This window comes from Microcaecilia unicolor, chromosome 6 (genome assembly GCF_901765095.1).
Source record: "Microcaecilia unicolor chromosome 6, aMicUni1.1, whole genome shotgun sequence".
NCBI lineage: Eukaryota > Metazoa > Chordata > Amphibia > Gymnophiona > Siphonopidae > Microcaecilia > Microcaecilia unicolor.
Window position 1 is genome coordinate 88,553,799 of NC_044036.1, and position 23,084 is coordinate 88,576,882.

At 40.7% G+C, this 23,084-nt stretch overlaps 1 protein-coding gene across 1 annotated transcript in view; it reads right to left on the reverse strand.

Annotated features, from left to right (window-relative positions):
- Window positions 1–23,084, reverse strand: part of ASTN1 (astrotactin 1) — a 481,917-nt gene that overhangs the window by 285,737 nt on the left and 173,096 nt on the right. Inside the window, exon 8 of the mRNA XM_030206744.1 lies at window positions 10,231–10,315. Coding sequence (XP_030062604.1) covers window positions 10,231–10,315 — 85 coding nt within the window. The remainder of the gene's footprint in view (window positions 1–10,230; window positions 10,316–23,084) is intronic.

The following is a 23,084-nucleotide window of genomic DNA, read 5'->3' on the forward strand; positions in this document are numbered from 1 at the left end:
CCCCTGAGGAAGGCTTTTCTAGGCTGAAACACAGTTTATAGAATAGCGCTTAAATCTGGGAATCACGCCTAACTTTAGACGCAGCTGTTTGCCAACTGAAACATGGTGAAAATCTATATACCTATATTAGTCACATATCCCCGTATTCTGTAACAATACACATTAATTTTTGGAATGCCCCCATTATGCCCATGACCCTCCCATATTCATACCCCCTTTTGCAGATCACATGTAAATTTTAGGGGTGGATCCTGCGCCTAAATTTATACAAATAAATGCCAAATTAAATCTAATTAGTGCCAATAATTTCTTGCTAAAAATCAAATTATTGGCACTAAATAGCTCGTTATTCAATTAACTTGCACAGTTTTTGGCAACTTTTATAGAAGTATGGGGATTGGTGCCTAACTTTAGATGACCTGTTAAAGAATGAAGAGGTTAGGGCACATGGACGAGCCTATTCTATAATGAAAAATAGACACCTAGTTTCCTTTATAGAATATTAGCAAAAGCAGGTACTAATGTGCCTTATATTTAAGACTTACACCATGGAGCTGGTTTAAGTATTCTGTAAGCTGCATGCGTAAGTGAAAAGTCCTGCCTAATTTCCGCACCTGTATATGCTCCCTTGCAGAATAGCATTTAGGCAACATGCTAGCACTTATACACCTAGGTGCATACATATGAACGTAAATACTCAAATTCTAAACAGCGCCTAGGTTATAATTGTCCTGATGGCAGCTGCCACCAAACATTCATGTGGATTTGAATATAGACTTAACAGGGTTTTTGTTGTAGAGATTCTTCCTGCTTCTTTGGCTTTTTTTTTTTTAGCTCAGTTGTAATTAGAGTTGGAACCATGAGCCTTCATTCATAATTATCTGGAATTTTTTCTCCAATTTTAACCCCCCCCCCCCCCCCACACACACACACACACACCACCACCACCACCACCACTACCACCAAACCAATGCAGCTGGACTGGTCATTGAAGTGATGGCCTTCATTCTAGATCCCTATAATCGTGGGCCTTGAATCTAGCCAGAGAGAGAGAGAGCAATTGTACAGGTGGGTGTCTATATAAAGGTGCCTAGAGGGCACCTAATAGGAGTTTATTCTATAAAGGACAGTAGCAGTATTGTATAGTAACTAAGTAAATGTTACTAGTTACTGTATTTAAGTAATAGGTTTGATACTTTTACTTGTAAGGAAGTATAAAACTTCCAAGTATGGTACTCGTAATAATTTAAATGCATAATTCCCCTCTTACAGGGGTTTACATTCTAAGAAATACTTTATGGCTTTATTCTCTTATCAAGGTTCTCAGGCTTGGAATTCTTTGCCAATATTGGTGAAATATAAATCACAATATCTACCTTTTCACAAGCTTTTAAAGATGAATCTGTTTAGAAAATATGTGCTTTCCAATTAGTTGATGCTATGGGTTTTTTTTCTTTACATCAATTTGATTATTATATTATGAGTTCCCAGTTTTATAGATTGGCTTTATTTTGAATTGTAATCCACTCCAAATGTATTTTTAGGTGTTGAGGGGACTATAACATTGATATTAACATTTGTTACTTTTACTGAAGTGATTTCACCAATTTTTACTACTTCTACTCAGTTACATCTGATGATTGTAGTTAAAAGAAAAAGTGTAAGCTGCAGTGAGATGTAAATGATGATTGCTCAGTAAACCAAAGGAAACAACAAATCCAGGGACAGGATTATGCTATTGCAAACCTCATCGCACAAACAGTGGATCATCTCATCTTAAATTTTGCTGTTCAGTGAATATATCCTTTAAGAACAGTGAAGTTGCCTGTGTTTGTTGAACTGGTTATTGGTCTCCAACCAAACAGAACAGTAATGATTTGGATTACTTTGAAGCAGAGATGAAGCTGAAGCTGGTTGCAATTCTTGGTGAACAGACATATGTCTCTATCATGACAGACGTTGGTCATCCCATGGAAATTTTTACATTGGGGTGACTGTCCACTGGATTGGTAGAACTGAAGGTTTCCTATACATTTGACATTGCATCAGTTCTCAAAGATATTTAGAGTTTGCCATCAGATGAAAAATTCTTAGATCAACAACAAGCAATGATTCCAACTTTGTGCAAGCCTACTCTGTAATTGGGCAGCATGACAATGATAACGAAGATAAAGATGAAAGTGCAAGTGATGTATTAGACAGCACTATTTCTAATGCAGATGATAATGACAATAATGATGATAAAGTACTCTTTGCTATACAGAAGTCAAGTATTTAAGAGATTCCCTTGATCAAAATCTGCAGACTCAGTCAGAAGACATCAGTAATATTTCAATCTGGCCTCATTTGAAGGAACATTTTATCAGACTGAACAAGCCAGTTCTTTTAACACCTTTTTAGATCTGCTGGATTAATAACTTACAAGCACATCTGCATGATTGACAGTCATTTTCAAAAATTTAATTTTACTAAAAGTAAAATGGATTGAATTGTAGAGCAATAACGTTGTTGGGGTAAAATGTTCACAATACATGCATTCATTGTTGTTGCAGTACTTTTACTTTTTTGCTCAAAAAGTATTTTATTAGACAATAACTTTTTTAATATGTTCTTCACAGTGCTTTTAAATATAACATTTATTTTTACTTTTACTTAAGTACTTTGACCTAGTACTTTGAACAACATTGGATAGTAGATGCCTACTTTCCTTTATAAGATGCTAGTATAACTGGGTAGATATGTGCATAGTATGGAGGAGTAGCCTACTGGTTAGTGCAGTGGCCTGAGAACCACCAGAACTTCTCCTCCACCGCCAACTCCAGGCTCCACCCTTTCTGCCTCGCCTCACCCTATGCTTGGAATAAACTCCCCGAATCCACACGTCAAGCCCCCTCCTTGCCCATCTTGAACTCCTTGCTCAAAGCACACCTCGTCAATGTCGCATTTGGCACCTAACCATTATACCTCTATTCAGGAAATCTAGACTGCCCCAACTTGACATTTTGTCCTTTAGATTGTAAGCTCCTTTGAGCAGGGACTGTCCTTCTTCGTTAAACTGTACAGCGCTGCATAACCCTAGTAGCGCTTTAGAAATGTTAAGTAGTAGTAGTAGGTTCAAATCCCACTGCAGCTCATTGTGACCCTGGGCAAGTCACTTAACCGTACATTGTCCCAAGTGCAAAAACAAAAAATAAAACTTATATTGTGAGCCCATTAAGGACCAAAAAAGTACCTGTGTACAATACATAAACTGCTTTGATTATAACAAATGAAAGGTGGGTAGGAACAAGCATGTATGCCGGCCATAGAGCAGGTAGAAATGCTGATGCCTAACTGCTAGATATATGCACATAAGTTAAAGTATCCTATAAGTACTGTAGGTAAGTGTCAATCCATCCCATACTTTGCCCACCTGTCAAAAATGCACTATTTAAGATATGTACATATCAAGCAAAAAGTGGAGATGGCCAAGGGGATAATGATTTTACTGGAGCCACACTCAGGTTAATAGTTTATTGATGACCCAACACGGTCATGTCTTCACATGTGCCTGCACAAGGGTTCTTGATTTTCAATGTGAATAAACTCAATCCCCCCAATATTTAGTCAGAGGCAGCGAGTGTTTTTTTAAATGTTTACCATCGGACTGAATTAGCCCCCAGTAGTGTCAAGCCATTCAGGGCACCAGCACTGAATATTGGAAGCTAAGTGTGGGCAGGCAGGCTGCTGGAGCTTTTGCGGGCCCAGCCGATATTCAGCCAAGGCCACATAAGAAAGTTATTCAGGGCCTGGCTGGCCAGGACTCACATTAAAGAAAGTATTTTCCCCCTCCCTGCCCCCTGATATGCAGCCCCCCAGGTAGTACCCCCACAACAGCCCCCCACCCCAAGCAGCATCAGCAATCTCAACTCCCAGTCAGGTTAGGTCTCCTCCCCTTCCCAACCCCCCGCCCCCCCCCCCCCCCGATGTCTATGTAACCTCCCTGTTGGTCCAGCAGGGTGTCAGGGGCAGGTGTGAACCCCCCCCCCCTTTGCTCCTGCCCCTTCAAAATGGTTACAGCGACCTCTCACAGCAGCCTCATGTTCAAATGTTGGCACCTATATTATCCCCTAGGCATCAAACTTGAACGATTACCATGGCTCTCTCCCCTCTCTGCAGTAGCCCTAGCCCTTCTGACCAGGGGAATTGAAGACTAGACTTGGATATCAAAACAAGGACTTTATACATGGCAGTGTACAACTGTGTCACTCAGCTACTATGCCATCCCAATTTATGACTTACATATCATCATATCTGAACTAAGCTCATTAATAAAGATTCTCTGTTTTTATGCAGTGGAAATGGTTTGCTCTGTATGCGGCCTCAGACAGATTCTTTCATTAGCAAATATTATCAGACAATGTAATTACTGTTGGATTTATAAGAGCATGCTTTAGATAAGAAAGCCAGAGACTGCTGAAATTTAAAAAAATAATAATCACAGAAGACAATTGCTAAACAATGGAAGAGGAGGGATGAGATCAGGAAAGAATGGACACCTCAAGAAACAAATGAAATCCCTTTTCTTATTTTTTTTTCCTTGTATCTTAAAAGTTCTCTTTAATAATACCCACACCACACATGAAATGTAGTCTCTAGTCCTTACATTTATATAATATAATAGGGGTGAATGTTTAGCTGGCCCTGGTGCTTAAATTAATATGCATATTCACTGCTACTATCTGCATAGGTTGCAGTATTCAACCAGCAATATCCCCCAGATTCTATATATCAGGCTGAGATTGCCATACAGAAATTGAAGTGTATTCCATAACAATGTGTATAACCTAATTGATTAACAAGCCTATCAGCGCTGATAATTGCAAATTAACAAGCAACTATCAACACTACTTGGCATTAATTAGAATTTACGTGCAGAACTAGGCTTATTCTATAATGTGTTGCGTATATATTCTAGGTTGCATAGTTGAAAAGTGGGTGTGGCCACAGGTGTGGAATGGGTGGGTCATGGGCATTTCTAAAATCTATGCACGTTATAGAATACACCAGGTCTGCGCCTAATTTAAGCGCTGGCATTTAGACCAGGTTTTCTTGACGTATGAGCACTCAGCATCCTATATAATAAAACGCACCCCCAACATTCTGAAGCTGACTGCATGGCTGAGGCATTCCTACTCTCTGTATCCATCTCCTGAATTGACATCACTTACTTCCGGGTTTGTCACAAGCAGAAGTGACCAACCACACGAGGTTTCTCGGCTTCAGAATGTTGGAGGTGCATTCTATTAAATAGGATTGGTCAGTTCCTTGAAGCACAGCCAGAGCTCAGCGTCCTGCACAGTAACGCTCAGACACCAGAGAGAGATAGGGGGGCCTGACACCAGAAAGAGGGAGGGAGGGGGGCCTGACACCAGAGAGGGGGAAGGTATCTCTGTCACACACACACTCTCTCACACACACTCTCTCTCTCTCTCACAGTCATTGTCTTTCTCTCTCTCACTCTCACACACTGTCTCTCACACACTCCATGTCTCACACTATATCACATTCACTCTCTATGTGTCACACTGTCACTCACACACTCTCTTGCTCTCATACACTCAGTCCCACAGAGAGTGTGTGTCTCACACACACTCTCTCTTTCGCATGCACTGTATCTGTGTGAAACACACTCTCTCTCTCTCACACACTGTGTCTCACATATGCACTTGCACACACTCTGATTCTCACACACACACTCACACATTTACTCTCTCTCTCACACACAATCACTCTCACATACACTCTCTCAAACATACACACTCCGAGGAAAACCTTGCTAGCGCCCATTTCATTTGTGTCAGAAACGGGCCTTTTTTACTAGTATTCTATAAACTGCACAGAGATTTATGCTTATTCTATAAAGTACTCCTAAATGAAGGCGTACGGTATAGAATGCGCTTAGGCAAAGTTCATTTTGGCGCTGAAATTTTAGGCATGATATATAGAATCTAGTCTTATCCATTTACTGTAGGCTTAAACTCAACACATAACACATCCATGTGGCAGTTGAGCACTGCTAGGAAATGGATAAACTTTAACGCTACTACTGCTCTAGCTCTGGCATAGCTACTGAGCTTTGGAATTGGACCAGAACTTTTTCTATGCAGATGATGTTGGGTGCATTCTTTTGCTTTTGATATTGGACCTCATTTTTCTTTCAAATGCAGGTATTGCAGTACATACTTTGAATCTGTGTATGTATTATGGTAACCTATGTGGCCCCTGACAAAGGTTTTTCCGAAACTTGGCCAGATTGGGTCCTGTTTCCATTAAAGTTGATATTTGGATATCGTCTTGCTGTGTTTGTCCTTCCTTAGATCACTGCTGCTGCTGCTTGCTTGTCTGGCACTAACTTAACCAGATAAGCTAATATTCATCATTTACTGGTTAAGTTACTAGCAGGCAAAGATAGGACTGCTATTTATGCAGTCTGATTTGCCCGTTAAACATAACTGGTCAGCGCTGAATATTGCCGATTATCGTGCGAAATAACTGGTTAACTTTTCAGTGCCGACTGTGAATATCCAACAGAGATAACCAGTTATCCCATGCTAAATTCTCGAAGTTAGGTGCTGAAATGCTATATAACCGGTTAGTGGCTATTTTTGACCATTTAGATAGCTCTGAATATTGGGGGGTTAGTGATTTAAACAGTTCAATATTTTATTATCAATATAAATTATGAAAATATACAGATACACATGTTATGCAGTTACCACCCACGGGGCTGACAGATCTCAATTTCTGAGAATTTAAAATGGGGAAATTTGCATCTGTAAATAAAATTTGCAAGCAATGTGACTGTGCTATACAGCTTCTGTATTGAACTACCTTTGACTATGGCTTTCGTTAAAAGCAATTCTGTAAGCTGGTTCCTAAATTTAGGCAGGGGAAGACCAATTTGATTCCAAGTTAATACATACAGTTTGAATACAGATTGGAAATAACTAAAAGAAAACAATATCATTTGAAAGATAACTTCAATCAGTAAACAATTAATTTCCTATTTAGTCCACAAAATAAGCAGGAGGCAAAGAAACAGAAATTAAAAGGAAAAAAAAAGTAAATAACATGAGTAGCAGCAAAGACATGCAGCACCTACAGCCGGAACGTGCTAATCTGTAGGATGTTCTTGAGGTAACACAATAATTCTAGCATCAGACTCCCTAGCTACAATGAAATCAATGAGTTGTTTAGGCTCAACAAACATAAAATTTTTAACAATTGAAGAGATACAACATTTTGCAAGAAACTTCAAAATTAAAGCACCCAGATCCTGGACCCTAGGCTTAAGAGCCAATAAGTCCTTTCTTCGTCTCTAAACAGCTTGAGATATATCAGGAAAAAAATGAATCACAGAGCCTAAAAACTGCTCATTTAAATGCCTGTAGTAAGAGCACAAAATGAAATCTTTATCATATTCCAGTGTGAAGGTAACAAGGAGAGTATTTTTAGTTGTAATCACCTCCAGAGAACTTTCTAAAAAAGCTGACAAATTCATGTCCCCTGAATCAGAGGCTCCTTTCATATTCAGGGTAGATCTTCCCTGATTCCTTTTCGTGCTGAGATATCGAGCCCTCATGATAGGGGGCAAATTCTCCCATGGAATCAAAAGAATCTAATAGAAATACGTCCAGACTAGCTCTGCTGCTGATGCAATAGGGGACCTGGGAAAGTTCAAAAATCTCAATTTGTTTTCTTCTGTTGATTTTCAAAATGCTTTAATTTCCTTTATATCATAGATCTTTCTTTATTGATATCCACCTCCAGATAATTCAACTTAGTCAATTGTTCCTCATGTTTCCCCAATGTTCCTCCACCTTTAGCTGAAATTGTACCACAATACCTTCTTAAAATCTTAGAAGCCTTCTTATGTTAGAGTCAAGCACCAAAATCGCCTGTCATGGGGCAACTAAATTGACCACTACTGTCTTAGGAATATCACTGAACTTGAAATTATTACCTCTGGAAGCCTCTCCACTCCCACCTTCACATTGGGGCAAAGATTGAATCTCTGCCGCAGAACTCTCCCCTAAGGGCACTGACCCTGCAGCCCCATCTTGGCCGAATGCCGCAAGCTCCACTTGGGTTAGCTGCTCCTCGGCACTGTCCACCTCTGAATTGCTTCTGAGTTGTGGGGGGGGGGGGGCAGACTCTGTTTTGGGCTGCTTAACAAAGCCCACTCAGCAATGACCTGATGTGTGAACGGACTTATCCAGTTCAATGCATTGCAAAGATATAGTCTACCATGTCCCTCAAACACAGTTGGCTGACTGACGTCCCTCTCCATGGGCAGTAACATGAATCTCTTTCAGGTGGGCACAAAACTCGCACAGAATTAAGCCATCAAACTGCCATTTTCATTGCTCCAAGAAAACCTTTGTGGAGCATCAGGGGGCTGACACTGATAGCAGTCCTCCAAGACTTTGAGCTCAGAAGAGCAGATCCTCTGCTAAAAGCAATATATTCCATGAAATTTAAAACACTCCCCAGTTTCACTGTAGGTGGAGGAGCTCCTTCGCATTCTTCCCTGTTCAACCAGCTCTTGTGCTCATGTGCTGGGCACGTTCCCCCCCCCCCCCCCCTTACTTCCCAGTGCTCAGCCCTAACAGCACACATAAAATTTCCATGCTAATAGCATTGAGCATTGGAGAGTTCCTTTCTGGCACTGTTCTGGCCTTATTTGCTGGTGCTGTTTTGTACAGCGCTGGAATTTTGAGCATTGGTCCCTACATACTCAAGGGTAGCCAGATAAGCTATCTCTGAACTTGGGATAATGTTTTAAGTTACACAGAGGACAGACATACAGGACATGCACCAAAATTCAGACACAGGATAGACTCACACACATTCATACATCTACACAATTGGACACACATATACAGGAGAGGGATATACATATATATCTCCATACCTACAGGTATTCATGCTCAGATAGCCGTTCTACCCCCCCCCCCCCCCCCCTTAGCCACTGACAGAAGGACAAATTCACTTACACACACACAGAAGCAGCTCTGTAACAACTTTCTGTTCTAAGTGCTGTACTTTGGTAACAAGCCTATTTCTACATAAAATACCCTTTTCCATTTGTTGTCTTTCTGTACTACCCTACTGCCTCTGAGAAGTGGACACGAGACCTCAAGAAAAGGAACCAAGTACAAAACTAAAAAAAAAAGCAAATATTACAATGGTCATGTGCCAAGAAACACACAACTTATAGAATACGATCAATCACACGCATTGCGTGGCACATTTAGGTGCGTCTACTTAAGCTAGCCATTGACCTATTGTAAGTAGGTGTGCCTAATTTTTGGTGTACCAATGCAGCTTTGAGCTAATATTCTATAATGGCTTAGGGCATGCACCGGAACTTTCCTCACTAACCCATCCCATCCTTCCAAAAACAGGAAGTTGCATCAGAAGGGGCAGGACAGGTCAGAGGAGAAAGGCCCTGTGCATGCCAGAGGCAACCTGTGAGTAAGCTGGTCCTAGTGCTGAAACCCAGAATACTTGTGAACAGGTGAGAGTGGCAGTGAGAGCAATCATGCAGGGCTGGGGGGGGAGGCAGATGCTGGACTGTGTGGGGAGCGGGGAGGGAGGAGGCGTAACCACAGGGGGGCCTGTGCCCCCTCCTATGGTGAAGAAGGGGAAGAGAGACACTGGAAGGGGAGATGCGGGATGGGGAGGAGAGACACAGTCTAGTGGGTGTGTACTAAAATCTCCCTCTGCCTGAGAATCCAGAAAATCCACAAATCCGGACTGACCCAATCCCTGAGCAGTCTGGATTTCTTTTTGGCTTGTACTGTGCTAGCATAGTCATGAATATGCACACCTATAATTTAAACATGAGCACGTATGCCAGTCATAGAGTTAGCGTAAGTGTATGGGCCTAACTTCTGGTGACATATGCATAACTTTCAGCATTCTATAAATTACATGCAAGTGAATCCTGCCCACATTCTGCCTAGACTCTGCCTATGTGTATGATTATCTATAAGATACACCCGCCAGTATGTAAGACACATTCATATTTACAGAATAGCACTTAGGTGGAATTTGGGCCTTTATATATGTCAGTGGACACTTACATGCATATATGCCATAACTCTAATGACTTACACATGTAATCAGTGTGTAATTAAGCATGTACTTTATAGAACTGCCCCTTACTTGGCCAATTAAACTCACCCTTGATTAGTTCCCCATTCATTCCTGATGCAGAGGTGTTTGTGCACTGGATCCTTTGTGTAACCCTCATAGCAAAGACAGTCTCCTAGAAAAGGAAAGAAAATAGTTTTAAAGAATGATTTCAAAGATCAATGCACTGTATCATCTAGAAAGGTCACATGACTTCTAGGGACATATGGCACAATTGACCACCATGGACTTATCTGTGGCCAAGGTGAAAAGTCCACCAAGGGTGAACAAATGCCAAAATCCCACGAAGAGAATAACAGTACAAAGACAATGGGAAGCGGGCCGATGACTCAAGAGACAAGGACAACAGCCTGGTGTCTAAAATAATTATATTATTAAAGACTCAACTTTAAATATAAATGAGGGTGATCTATTAGTAATGCATCTGAAACTATTATCTCTATATAAAAGGTGTTGGAAATGTAGGTTATGAATACATACACTTAAGAATGAAAGACTGTCATTAAATCACTTTTGTATCTACAATAATGTATGTTAAAAATAGTGGTAATTAATGTGAATGAACTGAAGGAATGTAATGGTGTTACATAGAAAAATGGATACATGGCAGATGAAGAACCTAAATAAAAAAATGTTCAAGTCCTGAGATATAACGTTAATGAACACGGTTGCTATCAAATAAGCAAATAACACAATATGTAATAGAACATTTTAATAGACAGCTTAGGGTATAAGCAAAGATGGAACATATAGATAGGTAAGAGAGTAAGAGGAGTTAGAAAATAAGGGGGCAAATTTAAAGAAAGTTGCGCATGAGGTCAGAGAGATGATTAAATATTATCTCAGCTAGGGTAGAAGTGGATAAACATGTAATGCCCTGCTGCAGTATGTGCAGCCTGTGTCACTCCTTGTGTGTGTGTGTGTGTGTGCTTTTTCCATTAAAGGCCTGGTTGAAGAGCCAAGCTTTCACCTGCTTCCTGGAGTAGACATAGCTTGTGTTAAGCAGAGCCTTTCAGGGGGTGCATTCCAGATTATGAGGGCTACTCTGGAGAAGGCTCACTTGCGGGTATCACATAGTATAATGTATTTTGGAAAGGGTATGGTTATGGATTTTTTTGAGGGGGTACTTGGGGGTACTGAGTACCGGTATCTTTTCCATTATCTGCTGAAATTGACCCATGGTCCCCAAGTTTTAATGAAAGAGTTCAGGCTCTACACACCAATTCTACCTTGTCATAGATTCTGTGACTGGTTGCAGGGGGCCCGGCTATTGTGGGGTATGTCCCCTCAGTGATTACCCCACCCCTGAAGGGTGGCCTGGCATTTGAATACTGGCACTTTTTTCGTTACAAAAAAAAAAAAAAACATTGTTAGGGATACCCCTTAGGAGGTCGTTGGAGGTGTGTAGAGGGTCATCCTTTTCTTCAAGTACTCAGGGCCATTTTCTTTAAGGGCCTTGAAGATCATACAAAGTCATGTCATGAGACTAGGGTAAAAGGTCACAGCCACCATATTGGATGTGGCCATGGATGGGAGTGAATGAGCATTGCTCTGCCCCAGTGAACCCCTCTGAACCACCTGGAATTAAGGTAGGCCCCGGGGGAGGGAGTCCTGGATGGAGGGATGGGGGTCAGAAGGGGTGGTGACAGGAAGGGGGGCCCTGGAACATAGGGGTCCACAGGAAAGGGACCAGAATATTTTCATTTTGTCTAATCTCCTGTGATGACAAGACTGGTGGGAACCTGAACAAAATGGAAATTCCCCCAAACAATACGGGAAATGACACAAAATGAAAATTTTCTGGCTGTCCATCCCTCCTTGAATATGAAACAATAGGAACAATCATGTTTCACAATCAGATCACTTCAGAAACTGAAATGTATCTAAACCTATGTCTATATTATAGAAACAATTTTCAGGCTGCACAGTTGGAATAAAGCCTGCAAGTGTTTTTTTGCTTGGGGATTTTGTACCAGGTTTCAGAGATGTGGAGTCCCATTTTAAATAGATCAGAACTGATATATCCAGATTGGGACATGCTCAGTTCCTGTGGTACTATAATAACAAATCTGCTGATATTGAGCCTTTTCTAAAATACATGTAGGAGTATATGTTTATTTGCCAGTATGTGCAGTCGAGCATCTATTCTACAAATATACAGAAGGAAAAACTTGAACATGGCAATTTCCACATGTAGGTTGGTATTTCACAACTCACATGTATATGTCAGCCATTTTGCAAACCTATACTTATGAATGCTGCTAATTAAATACAGAGGACACAATTTATTTTTAATTTGGAGGGGGAAATAAACAATAGCGGATCTGGCAAGATACCTCTCTTAATCCCTCCTGTACTGGGCTGACTGAAACAAGCGCTTGTTAAAAATCTATATGTGCCAGGGAGCAGCTGTAAATCCTCATATAGAAGTATATATTTTTTTTATTTCAAATCATTTTTATTGTTGTTAGGCACAGATCGGGTATATTCTACAACAACACGCATAGATTTTAGAAATTTCCATGACTTCTATTCCAGGGCCATGCCCACTTTTCAACTATGCGACTTAGAATTTAAGCGCATCATGTTACAGAATACACTTAGAGAGTTGGGCACATAAATTCTAATTAATGCCAATAAGTGTGAAAAATTGCTTGTTAATTGGCAATTATCTGCGCTGATTGGTTGGTTAATTATTTAAGATGTGCACAGAAATCTAGAATACCACCAGATTTGCACACGCAGCTTAAGTCATTCTGTATAGAATCTGGTGGTTAAGGAGTTTGTTATCAACATATTATTTTACCACTAACTCATGCTATTTTAGCACAGGCAAAAATCTATAAAAGGAGGAAAATGTCCAAACCTCATGAGCATGCAACAGCAAGCAAAGAAATTGAGGCAACAAAAATGGCGAGGATTCCAAAAGATGAATATGAAACCTTTAATTATGTAAGCAAGTCAAGATGTCTAACATATAAAAGACTCGATACGGCCATGTTTCCTTATATGTGCTTGCGTCAGAAGTCAAAGTACCTGTCACACTCTTTGATGCGATGTAGTTCTCTGTATATGTGAAATATACATACAACAAACAGTGCTAGACAGTGAAAGAAAAAAAAGGAGCTCAAATGCAGGAGTGATCCAGCAGCACAGATCCTATTTATGCAATGAGACCTAGTTACTAATAACTGAGGTTAATAGTAAAACAACATGTCTTAATGGTAGCCCATGTTGACAACTTCCCGCCTAAACATGAATATTGTTTCCACATGCAAATGCCGGAACTTTCACTTGGAACTTGTAAATAACGGCTTCTAAAATAACCTCCGAGGTCTGCATATCCCTTCCTCAGAGACTTGATGGAAAGAGGAAAATCAATGGGACACTGTCTTAACAGGGTAAAAATTGCATCGCAATGATAGAAGGGATCAAACTGGAGAGGGGTTGCGCTATATGTTAAAGAGGGAATTGAGTCAAATAAAATAAACATTCCAAATGAAACAGAGCAGAGGGGAATCATTATGGATATAAATTCCATTTGTGAAGGGAAGAAGTATTCTTGTAGGGCTGTACTACTGTCTGCCGGGACGAACAGACAGATGAAGAAATATTTACGACATTAGGATAGCTGGCAAATTGGGCAGCAATAATGGGTGATTTCATTTGCCCCAATATTGACTGGATAAATGTTACATCAGGGAGCGCCATGGAGATAAAATTCCTAGATGGAATACATAACTGCTTCTTGGAGCAACTGGTCTAGGAACCGACAAAAGGGAGAGCCATTTTAGATCTAGCACTTGGTAGCGTGCAAGACATAGTAATGGTGTTGGGTCCCCTGGGAAATAGTGACCATAACATGATCAAGTTTGAGCTATTATCTGGAATTAAGCCATAAAAGAAATCTACTGTAGCTGTATTTAGTTTTTGAAAGGGTGACTATAATAAAATGAGCAAAATAGTTAAAAAGAAGCTAAAAGGATTGGCTGCAAAGGTTATGACACTAAATCAGGCATGGATGTTCAAAAATACCATCTTGGAAGTCTAGGCCACATACATTCCATGTATTTACAAAGATGAAAAGAAGAGAAAACGACAGCCAGCATGGTTAAACAGTGAAGTAAATGAGGCTATTACAGCCAAAAGAATGTCCTTTAAAGAATGGACAAAGGACCCAAATGAAGAAAACAAGAAGCAACATAAGCAATGATAAGTCAGATGCAAAGCATTGATAAAGAAGGTTAAAAGAGAATATGAACAGAAACATGCCACAGAGGCTAAAACTCATAGTAACAACTTTTTCAGGTACATCAGAAGCAGAAAGCCTGTGAAAGAATCTGTGGGACAGTTAGATTACGAAGGAACAAAAGGGGCACTCAGGGAGAACAAGGCCATAGCGGAGAAACTGAATGAATTCTTGTCTTCAGTGGTTACAGAAGCAGCTGTAAGAGATCTAACTGTACCAGAAATGGTTTTCAAGGGTGATGAAGCAGCACAAATGAAAAACATCTCATTGAACCTGGTAGACATACTGAGCTAAATCAACAAATTAAAGAGTAGTAAATCACCTGGACCAGATGGCATACATCCAAGGGTACTCAAAGAACTCAAGTATGAAATAGCTGATCCACTGTTAGTAATATGTAACCTGAAGAATGAACAGTGGCCAATGTAATGCCGATTTTTAAAAAGATTCCAGGGGTGATCCGGGAAATTACAGACCGGTAGGCCTGAAGTCAGTGCCAGGTAAAATAGTGGAAACTAACATAAAGAATAAAATTATGAAACACATAAATAAACATGGTTTAATAGGACAGAGTCAGCATGAGTTTAGCCAAGAGAAGTCTTGCTTCACCCATTTGCTTCATTTCTTTGAAGGCGTGAAGAAACATGTGGATAAAGATCAGCCAGTAGTGTATCTAGATTTTCAGAAGACTTTTGACAAAGTTCCTCATGAGAGACTCATGAGAAAATTAAAGAGTCATGGGATAGGAGGCAATGTTCTGGTGAGGATTAGGAGTTGGTTATTGGACAGAAAACAGAGGGTAGGGTTAAATGGTCATTTCTCTCAATGGAGGAGGGTGAATAGTGGTGTGCCGCAGGGATCAGTACTGGGACCGGTGCTATTTAACATATTTATAAATGATCTAGATATTGAAATGATGAGTGAGGTGATTACATTTGCAGATGACACAAAACTATTCAAAGTTGTTAGAACACGTGGACTATGAAAAATTGCAAGAAGACTTTCGGAAATTGGAAGACTGGGCATGCAAATGGCAGATGAAATTTAATGTGGGCAAATGCAAAGTGATGCATATTGGAAAGAATAATCTGAATCATAGTTACCTGATGCTAGGGTCTACCTTGGGGGTCAGTACCCAAGAAAAAGATCTAGGTGTTGCTGTAGATAATATGCTGAAATATTCTGCTCAGTGTGCGGCAGCAGACAAAAAAAACAAACAGGGTGCTAGGAATTATTAGGAAAGGGAATGGTAAATAAGACTAAAAATACTATAAAGCCTCTGTATCACTCCATGGTGCAACCTCACCTTGAGTATTGCGTTCCAATCTGGTCGCCGTATCTCATAAAAGATATAGCGGTGCAAAGAAGAGCAACCAAAATGACAAAGGGGATGGAACGCCTCTCATATGAGGAAAGGCTAAAGAGGTAAGGACTCTTCAGTTTGGTAAAGAGATGGATGAGAGGATTGAGGTCCTCAAAATCCTGAGTGGTGTAGAACTAGTAGAAGTGAATCAATTTTTTACTCGTTTCAAAAGTACAAAGACTAGGGGGCACTGAAGGAAGTTACATAGAAATACTTTAAAAGCAAATAGGAGGAAATATTTTTTTCATTTATCGAATAGTTAAGCTCTGGAACTCTTTGTTGGAAGATGTAGTAACAGTGGTTAGCATATCTGGGTTTAAAAAGGGTTTGGACAAATTCCTGGAGGAAAAATCCATAGTCTGCTATTAAGACAGACATGGGGAAGCTACTGCATGCCCTACTGTTGGAAACAGGATACTGGGCTAGATAGACCACTGGTCTCACCCAGTATGCCTATTCCTATGTTCTTATGTTGTTTTTTTTAAACCTGCTGCAGGTATAAAGTACCCACAAACTATTCCATCTGCTTCTTGAATAGATAGATCCTATAAGGAAATTAACATATGTAGACTTAAAATATACAACCTAAGGACTAGATTCTATATATCACGCCTAAAAATTCAGCACCAAAATGGCATTCACTTAAACCTGTTCTATAAAGTATGCCTTAATTTAGGTATACTTTAAAGTCTACATTTCCATACAGTTTATAGAATATGCCGAGTGTCGGTCCACATGACTAAATTTAGTCATTGCCAAATACACCAAGTAAAACCTGGTGTAAATCCTGATGCCTAATTTAGAAGCAGAGCGGGTGTAATGTTTAACAATGAGCATAGATTTTAGATATGCCTACAACCTGCCCATTCCATACCTGTGGCCACTCCCCCTTTTTCAACTATCGTGACTTAGAATTTATGAATATTACGTTACAGAATACACTTAGGGGCCCTTTTACTAAGCCGCATAAGCGTCTACGCACACCCAACGCACGCCAAAATGGATTTACTGCATGTTTTTGGCATGCGTCCAATACATGCATCTGAAAAATATATTTTTTTCGGAAGTGTGTATTATATGCTCACCAACTGGCATTTGACGTGCACAGTTCATTACCGCCCAGTTACCACATGAGACTTTACCGCTAGGTCAATGACTGGTGGTAAGGTCTCAGACCCAAAATGGAGACGCGGCAATTTTCATTTTGCCACATGTTCATTTTCAGCAAAAAATTTTTAAAAAGTCATTGTTTACAGGTGCGCTGAAAAATGATTCTGTGCGTGCCCAAAACATGCGTCTGCATTACCACAGGCCATTTTTCAGCTTGCCTTTGTAAAAGGGTCCCTTAATGACTGAGGTTTGGAAATTCCAACTCCCCTCCTGCCTTCTAAAAGAGGTTGTCTTAAGAGATGGAGTGGTAACTGAAAAGGTTCTGGATACAGAGGACATTCTGCAATTATTGGATACTTCTGACTTGAATTTAGTCTCTCCTGCTACTCTTTTGGCGAGTTTCACACCAGTGATGGATAGAGAAATGGTATTGAAATTGTATTTGACATCAGCAAAAAGTTGTTTCTTAATAGGAAAGTTTAAGTTTTTCCAGGTGTGTCAAAAGAAACCCAAAAGAAGCGAAGGCAATTCCTGCTATTGAAATCTGGGGTGCAGGACTGTACGGAATGCCCCTCCTCGTCCCTCCCATTGTGCCATGGCCAACCAGGAGGCGGCAATGGATGGGAAACAATTTTGGTGTTCACACTTCCCTTATGCCCTGTGTGGCCACGTTGCTCACACAGCCCTTGATATAGCCCTACTGTGGTGATAAACTGAGGGCTTTGTATTTTTTTCTGCAGGTTCCATGCCAGCTAAATCAATTCCTGTTACCACTGTTATAAATTGTTTTACTAACCTGCCTAACATGGGACACACTAAAGCATCACATGTTAATTTTTGCATTGCCGTACGCTAACCACACAGCAAAATGTTTTTAAATTAATTTTTTGAGAGGGCATGTTGGGGACAGAGAGCGGATAGTCCTGCGCTAACTAATTAGCACATCTATATTACCGAATGCTAACAGATTAGTGCACAGATAACGTAGGAGCCCTTACCGCCTACAAAATAGGTGGAGGTAAGTGCTGCTGTGGTAAATTTTAAAAATGGCCATGCATTAATGGCAACATTAGTGCGAGGCCATTAATGGGGAAAAAATAGAAAATTAGGTTTTTTATGGCCTCAGTAAAAATGGCCTTAGTGCATGGAAATGACTCATGTAAGGGCACACTAAGGTCGCATTTAACTGCAGCTTTGTAAAAGGACCCTTTAATGATCCTTCTGCATAAATTATTACCCTGAGTCTTAAGTGTTAACTTCATTATTTTCTTCTTTTTCTCCTTCTCATTCTTGTTCTTGTTCTTCCTCTTGTTTAGCATATTGTGGTTCTTTGGGGTTAGTTTCCTTTGGATTTTAGTCTATCTTTTATTTCTTTAAATTCTGTTTCCATTTTGAGAGCTCTATCTATGTATAAGTTTACTTGATTGTAATTATAAAATTGCATAAATAAAAAAGTAAAAATAATAAAAGACTTTTCCTATTTGATTTCCAAAACTATTTGATTTCCATGATTGGTATATATTATTAGCGCAGTCATTGAGTATATTTGAAAATAAAGAGAACCTCAAGCAAATGAATAGCTCCAGAATAAGGAACTGTGCTTTGGATTGATTTCTTAAAAGCCTCTGACTGCTCTGATAGGATAATAAGGTTGTTCAGAGAGAAGTCTATTTCTAAACACTTGTGAAGCAGCTTCCATTAAATAGAAAACATGGTATGTCATTGTTTTCCTTTACACTCTCTCTCTCTCTCTCCTATTTTTTCTCCACTTCCTCTTCTAGCAGATCCCTTTTGTCTACTTTCTATGTTGTGCTTTTATTCTCTTTTATAATAAAACCTTCCTTGCTGGGTGCCTGGGCATATCTCCACAGACCTGGTCCTCTATGCCTTCTGCACCATCTGTCACAGCAGATGCATTGACGACAAGAGTGCCTGCTTAGCAAGGCGTAAAATACCCTTGTGACATCCTTAAAATTCACAGCTCATGATTCTTCTAACAGGTTTCGTTGTGCCCGTGCCCCTTTAAAAGAATAATATTGCAATTTGTTGCTATAGTGACATGCTCAGTGCAATCTCTTAAATTCATTATGGGCTTGTTGCTGTTCTAAAATGTTCTCCTAAGAATTGGAGTATTTGGTATTCATACACGATTTCTAAGTTTGATTATTTAATATTTGTGACATTTATTATGTAGCTGCAAAGTATGAACATCCTATTGGTTAGAAACTGAAACCGCAACATGAAATAATTTCTTGATTTCAATCTCTGCCTTGCCTTGGGCTCTGTGAGCGATCGTAAACAATAAAGACGTACACAGGGAAAACATTTTTGGTTCATTTGGGCCTTCCCCTGATTTTTGGGCATCTTTTTAGTTCATTTCACACATTTGTTTTAATACATTTTTTAAACATGTTAGAACTTAACATGCACTGAATGACTTAACAGATGTTAAATTGTAGGTTAATACACCTTTTAAGGGACATAGAGGGGCATAATCGAACGCGAACGCCTATCTCCATGGGCATCTATGTCCGAAAATGGGTATGTGAAGAGGCGGGACAGACCGTATTTTCGAAAAAATGGACGTTTTTCAGCTGGGCGTTTGTTTTTTTTTAGCGATAATGGAAACTAAAAACGCCCAGCTCAAAAACGTCCTAATCCGAGTCATTTGGTCGTGGGAGGGGCCACGATTCATAGTACACTCGCCCCCCTGACATGCCAGGACACCAACTGGGCACCCTACAGGTCAGTGCGGTGGACTTCAGACAACGCTCCCACATGCATAGCTCCCTTACCATGGGTGCTGAGCCCCCAATCCCCCTCCCCCAAAACCCACTACCCACAAATGTACAACACTACCATAGCTCTTAGGGGTGAAGGGGGCACCTACATGTGGGTACAGTGGGTTTTGGAGGCCTCCCATTTACCAGTACAAGTGTTACAGGTAGGGGGGAATGGGCCTGGGTCCGCCTGGCTGAAGTGCACTGCGGTACCCACTAAAAGTGCTCCAGGGACCTGCATACATGCAGGCCTCTAGGACTTGTTGCTGCTATATAACATTGGCACAGCAGTTGACACCTGAAGACTAATCTCTCCGAAAACATCCTTTATTGGAATAAGCACGCTTACTCACAGTTAACTGCAGATCAGAGGTTGTGCCCCACTGGCAACAAGTCTCCCTGGTACTGAGATGAGCAGTAGGTCAGAGCTAGCAGAATGCTGTGCAATGCCCTCTTTCAGCCACATTCAAGGTAAGAACTAAGTTCTGTAACGTGGCTAACACGTGAAAGGGATCTAAAACTGGCTTACAAAAATGGTCACTACCTCATGGACTACCTGAAACAAAATAGGGCACACTCTGACCCAGTAAGCAGGGGGAAAAGCACCATGGGAGTAGAGCCTACCAACTACCAACATCGTGAGCATTTGCCACAAGCTACTGGAATCACGGAGCCCAATACCCTACACCCACCACAATGGATTGCTGATGTGACTCTGCAGTGCGCATAACAGAAAAGGTGTCACACTCACCTGAAAGCCACATCAGAACCAGGGAAAGGCTGTCACAGGATAGAACACATTCTGCTGTCATAGAGGTGGGTACGGCATTTGAGGCTGGCATAGAGGCTGGAAAAAAAGTTTGTAAAGTGGGTTTTTTTCTGGTGGGAGGGGGTTAGTGACCACTGGGGGAGTCCGGGGAGGTCATCCCCGATTCCCTCCAGTGGCCATCTGGTCAGTTGTGGCACTTTTTTGGGACCTGTTCGTGAAAAAAGGGTCCAAAAAAAGTGACCCAAAATCACGGTAAAAACACCTTTTTTTTCGATTATCAGCTAAAGACGTCCATCTCTCCTCAGCCGATAACCACGCCCCAGTTCCGCCTTCACCACGCCTCCAACACGCCCCATCAACTTTACCCGTTTCCATGACGGATTGCAGTTGGAAACGCCCAAAATCGGCTTTCGATTATATCGATTTGGGCGCCCACGGGAGAAAGACGCCCATCTCCCGATTTGAGTCGCAATATAGGCGTTTTTCTCTTTTGATTATAAGCTGGTTAGTATACACTAAAATTAAGATGCAGTAATAAGCTGAAAGGAGACTCCTGAATTTTCATTCCTAATAAAAAACAGACTTTAAATTCTTGTGCCTCAGATTACTCATCTGTAATTTGTTAGATATAAATAATAAAAATGTTCTGTCAGACAATTTTCAGACCCAGTTATATAGGGAAATAATGAATTACCTGTGCAAAGTTGCTGTCTACTACTACTACTACTACTACTTATCATTTCTATAGTGCTACTAGATGTACACAGCACTGTACACTTGAACATGAAGAGACAGTCCCTGCTCGACAGAGCTTACAATCTAATTAGGATAGACAAACAGGACAAATAAGGGAATTATTAAGGTGGGGATGATAAAATAAAGGTACTGAACAAGTGAGTAAGGGTTAGGAGTTAAAAGCAGCATAAAAAAGATGGGCTTTTAGCCTAGATTTGAAGACGGCCAGAGATGGAGCTTGACGTACCGGCTCAGGAAGTTTATTCCAGGCATGTGGTGCATCAAGATAAAAGGAACGGAGTCTGGAGTTAGCGGTGAAGGAGAAGGGTGCAGAGAAGAGAGATTTACCAAGTGAACGGAGTTCCCAGGGAGGAATGTAGGGACAGATGAGAGTGGAGAGGTACTGAGGAGCTGCAGAGTGAATGCACTTAAAAGTCAATAAGAGGAGTTTGAACTGTATGCAGAAATGGATAGGGAGCCAGTGAAGTGACTTGAGGAGAGGGCTAATATGAGCATAGCGACACTGGTGGAATATAAGTCGTGCGGCAGAATTTTGAACAGATTGAAGAGGAGAGAGATGGCTAAGTGGGAGACCTGTGAGAAGTAAGTTGCAATAGTCTAAGGGAGAGGCGATAAGAGTATGGATAAGGGTTCTGGTAGTGTGCTCAGAAAGAAAAGGGCGAATTTTGCTGATGTTGTAGAGAAAGAAACGCAAACTCAGGGTGGAAGAAAGTCAAGTCCAAGTGACCAGCTCCAAACAAAGTTTATTGGGACTCTACACGGTCCGTGTTTCGGTGGAAAAGCCTTCTTCAGGGGGTCTGTTCTAATATCAGTAGAGAGCACATTCCAAAAGTATTTTGCAGTCCCTTTAAGTAGAATTTTTCTCCTTTGTTTCCATTGGTAGAGAAAGAAACGACAGGTTTTAGCAGTCTGCTAAATATGTTCAGAGAAGGAGAGAGAGGAGTCGAAGATGCCCAAAGGTTACGAGCTGATGAGACAGGGAGGATGAGAGTGTTATCCACAGAAATAGAGAATGGGGGAAGAGGAGAGGTTGGTTTAGGGGGAAAGATAAGAAGCTCAGTCTTGGTCATGTTTAGTTTCAGATGACGGTGAGACATCCAGGCGACAATGTCAGACAGGCAGGCAGGCTGATACTTTGGCCTGAATTCCTGCTGAGATTTCTGGTGTGGAGAGGTAGATCTGGGAGTCATCAGCATAAAGGTGATACTGAAAACCATGGGATGAGATCAGAGTACCTAGGGAAGAAATATAGATGGAGAAAAGAAGAGGTCCCAGGACAGATCCCTGAACACCAACTGACAGTGGGACAGAAGTGGAGGAGGATCCACCAGAGTATACACTAAAGGTACGATGGCAGAGATAAGAAGAAAACTAGGAAAGAACAGAGCCCTGAAATCCAAATTGTCCTCAGGTATTTTAGCTGCATTTATCATGAGGTATTGTCAGGTGCATATTTTAGGTAGGATCTGAAAATAACACACTTACCCTGGGATTATATATATTGTAATGAGATTTCCACGTGGAAACTGAAGCGTATTCCATAACAATGCACATAAGATAACTGCTTAACAAGCTAATCAGTGCTGATAATTAGATGTTACCAGCACTAATTGGTATGAATTAGAATTTGCTATTTGCTAAGGGGCCCTTTTACAAAGGCGCGCTGAAAAAAGGCCTGCTGTAGTGTAGATGCATGTTTTGGTCTACATGCATAAAATGCTGATTACCGCCCACATGCCAGAAAATAAAAATATTTTCTGGCGTGTGTAGCGAATGTGAATCAAAAATGAAATTACCGCAAGGGCCAAACAGTAGCCGGACGGTAACTCAAAATTGACATTTGTTGGACGTGCATAG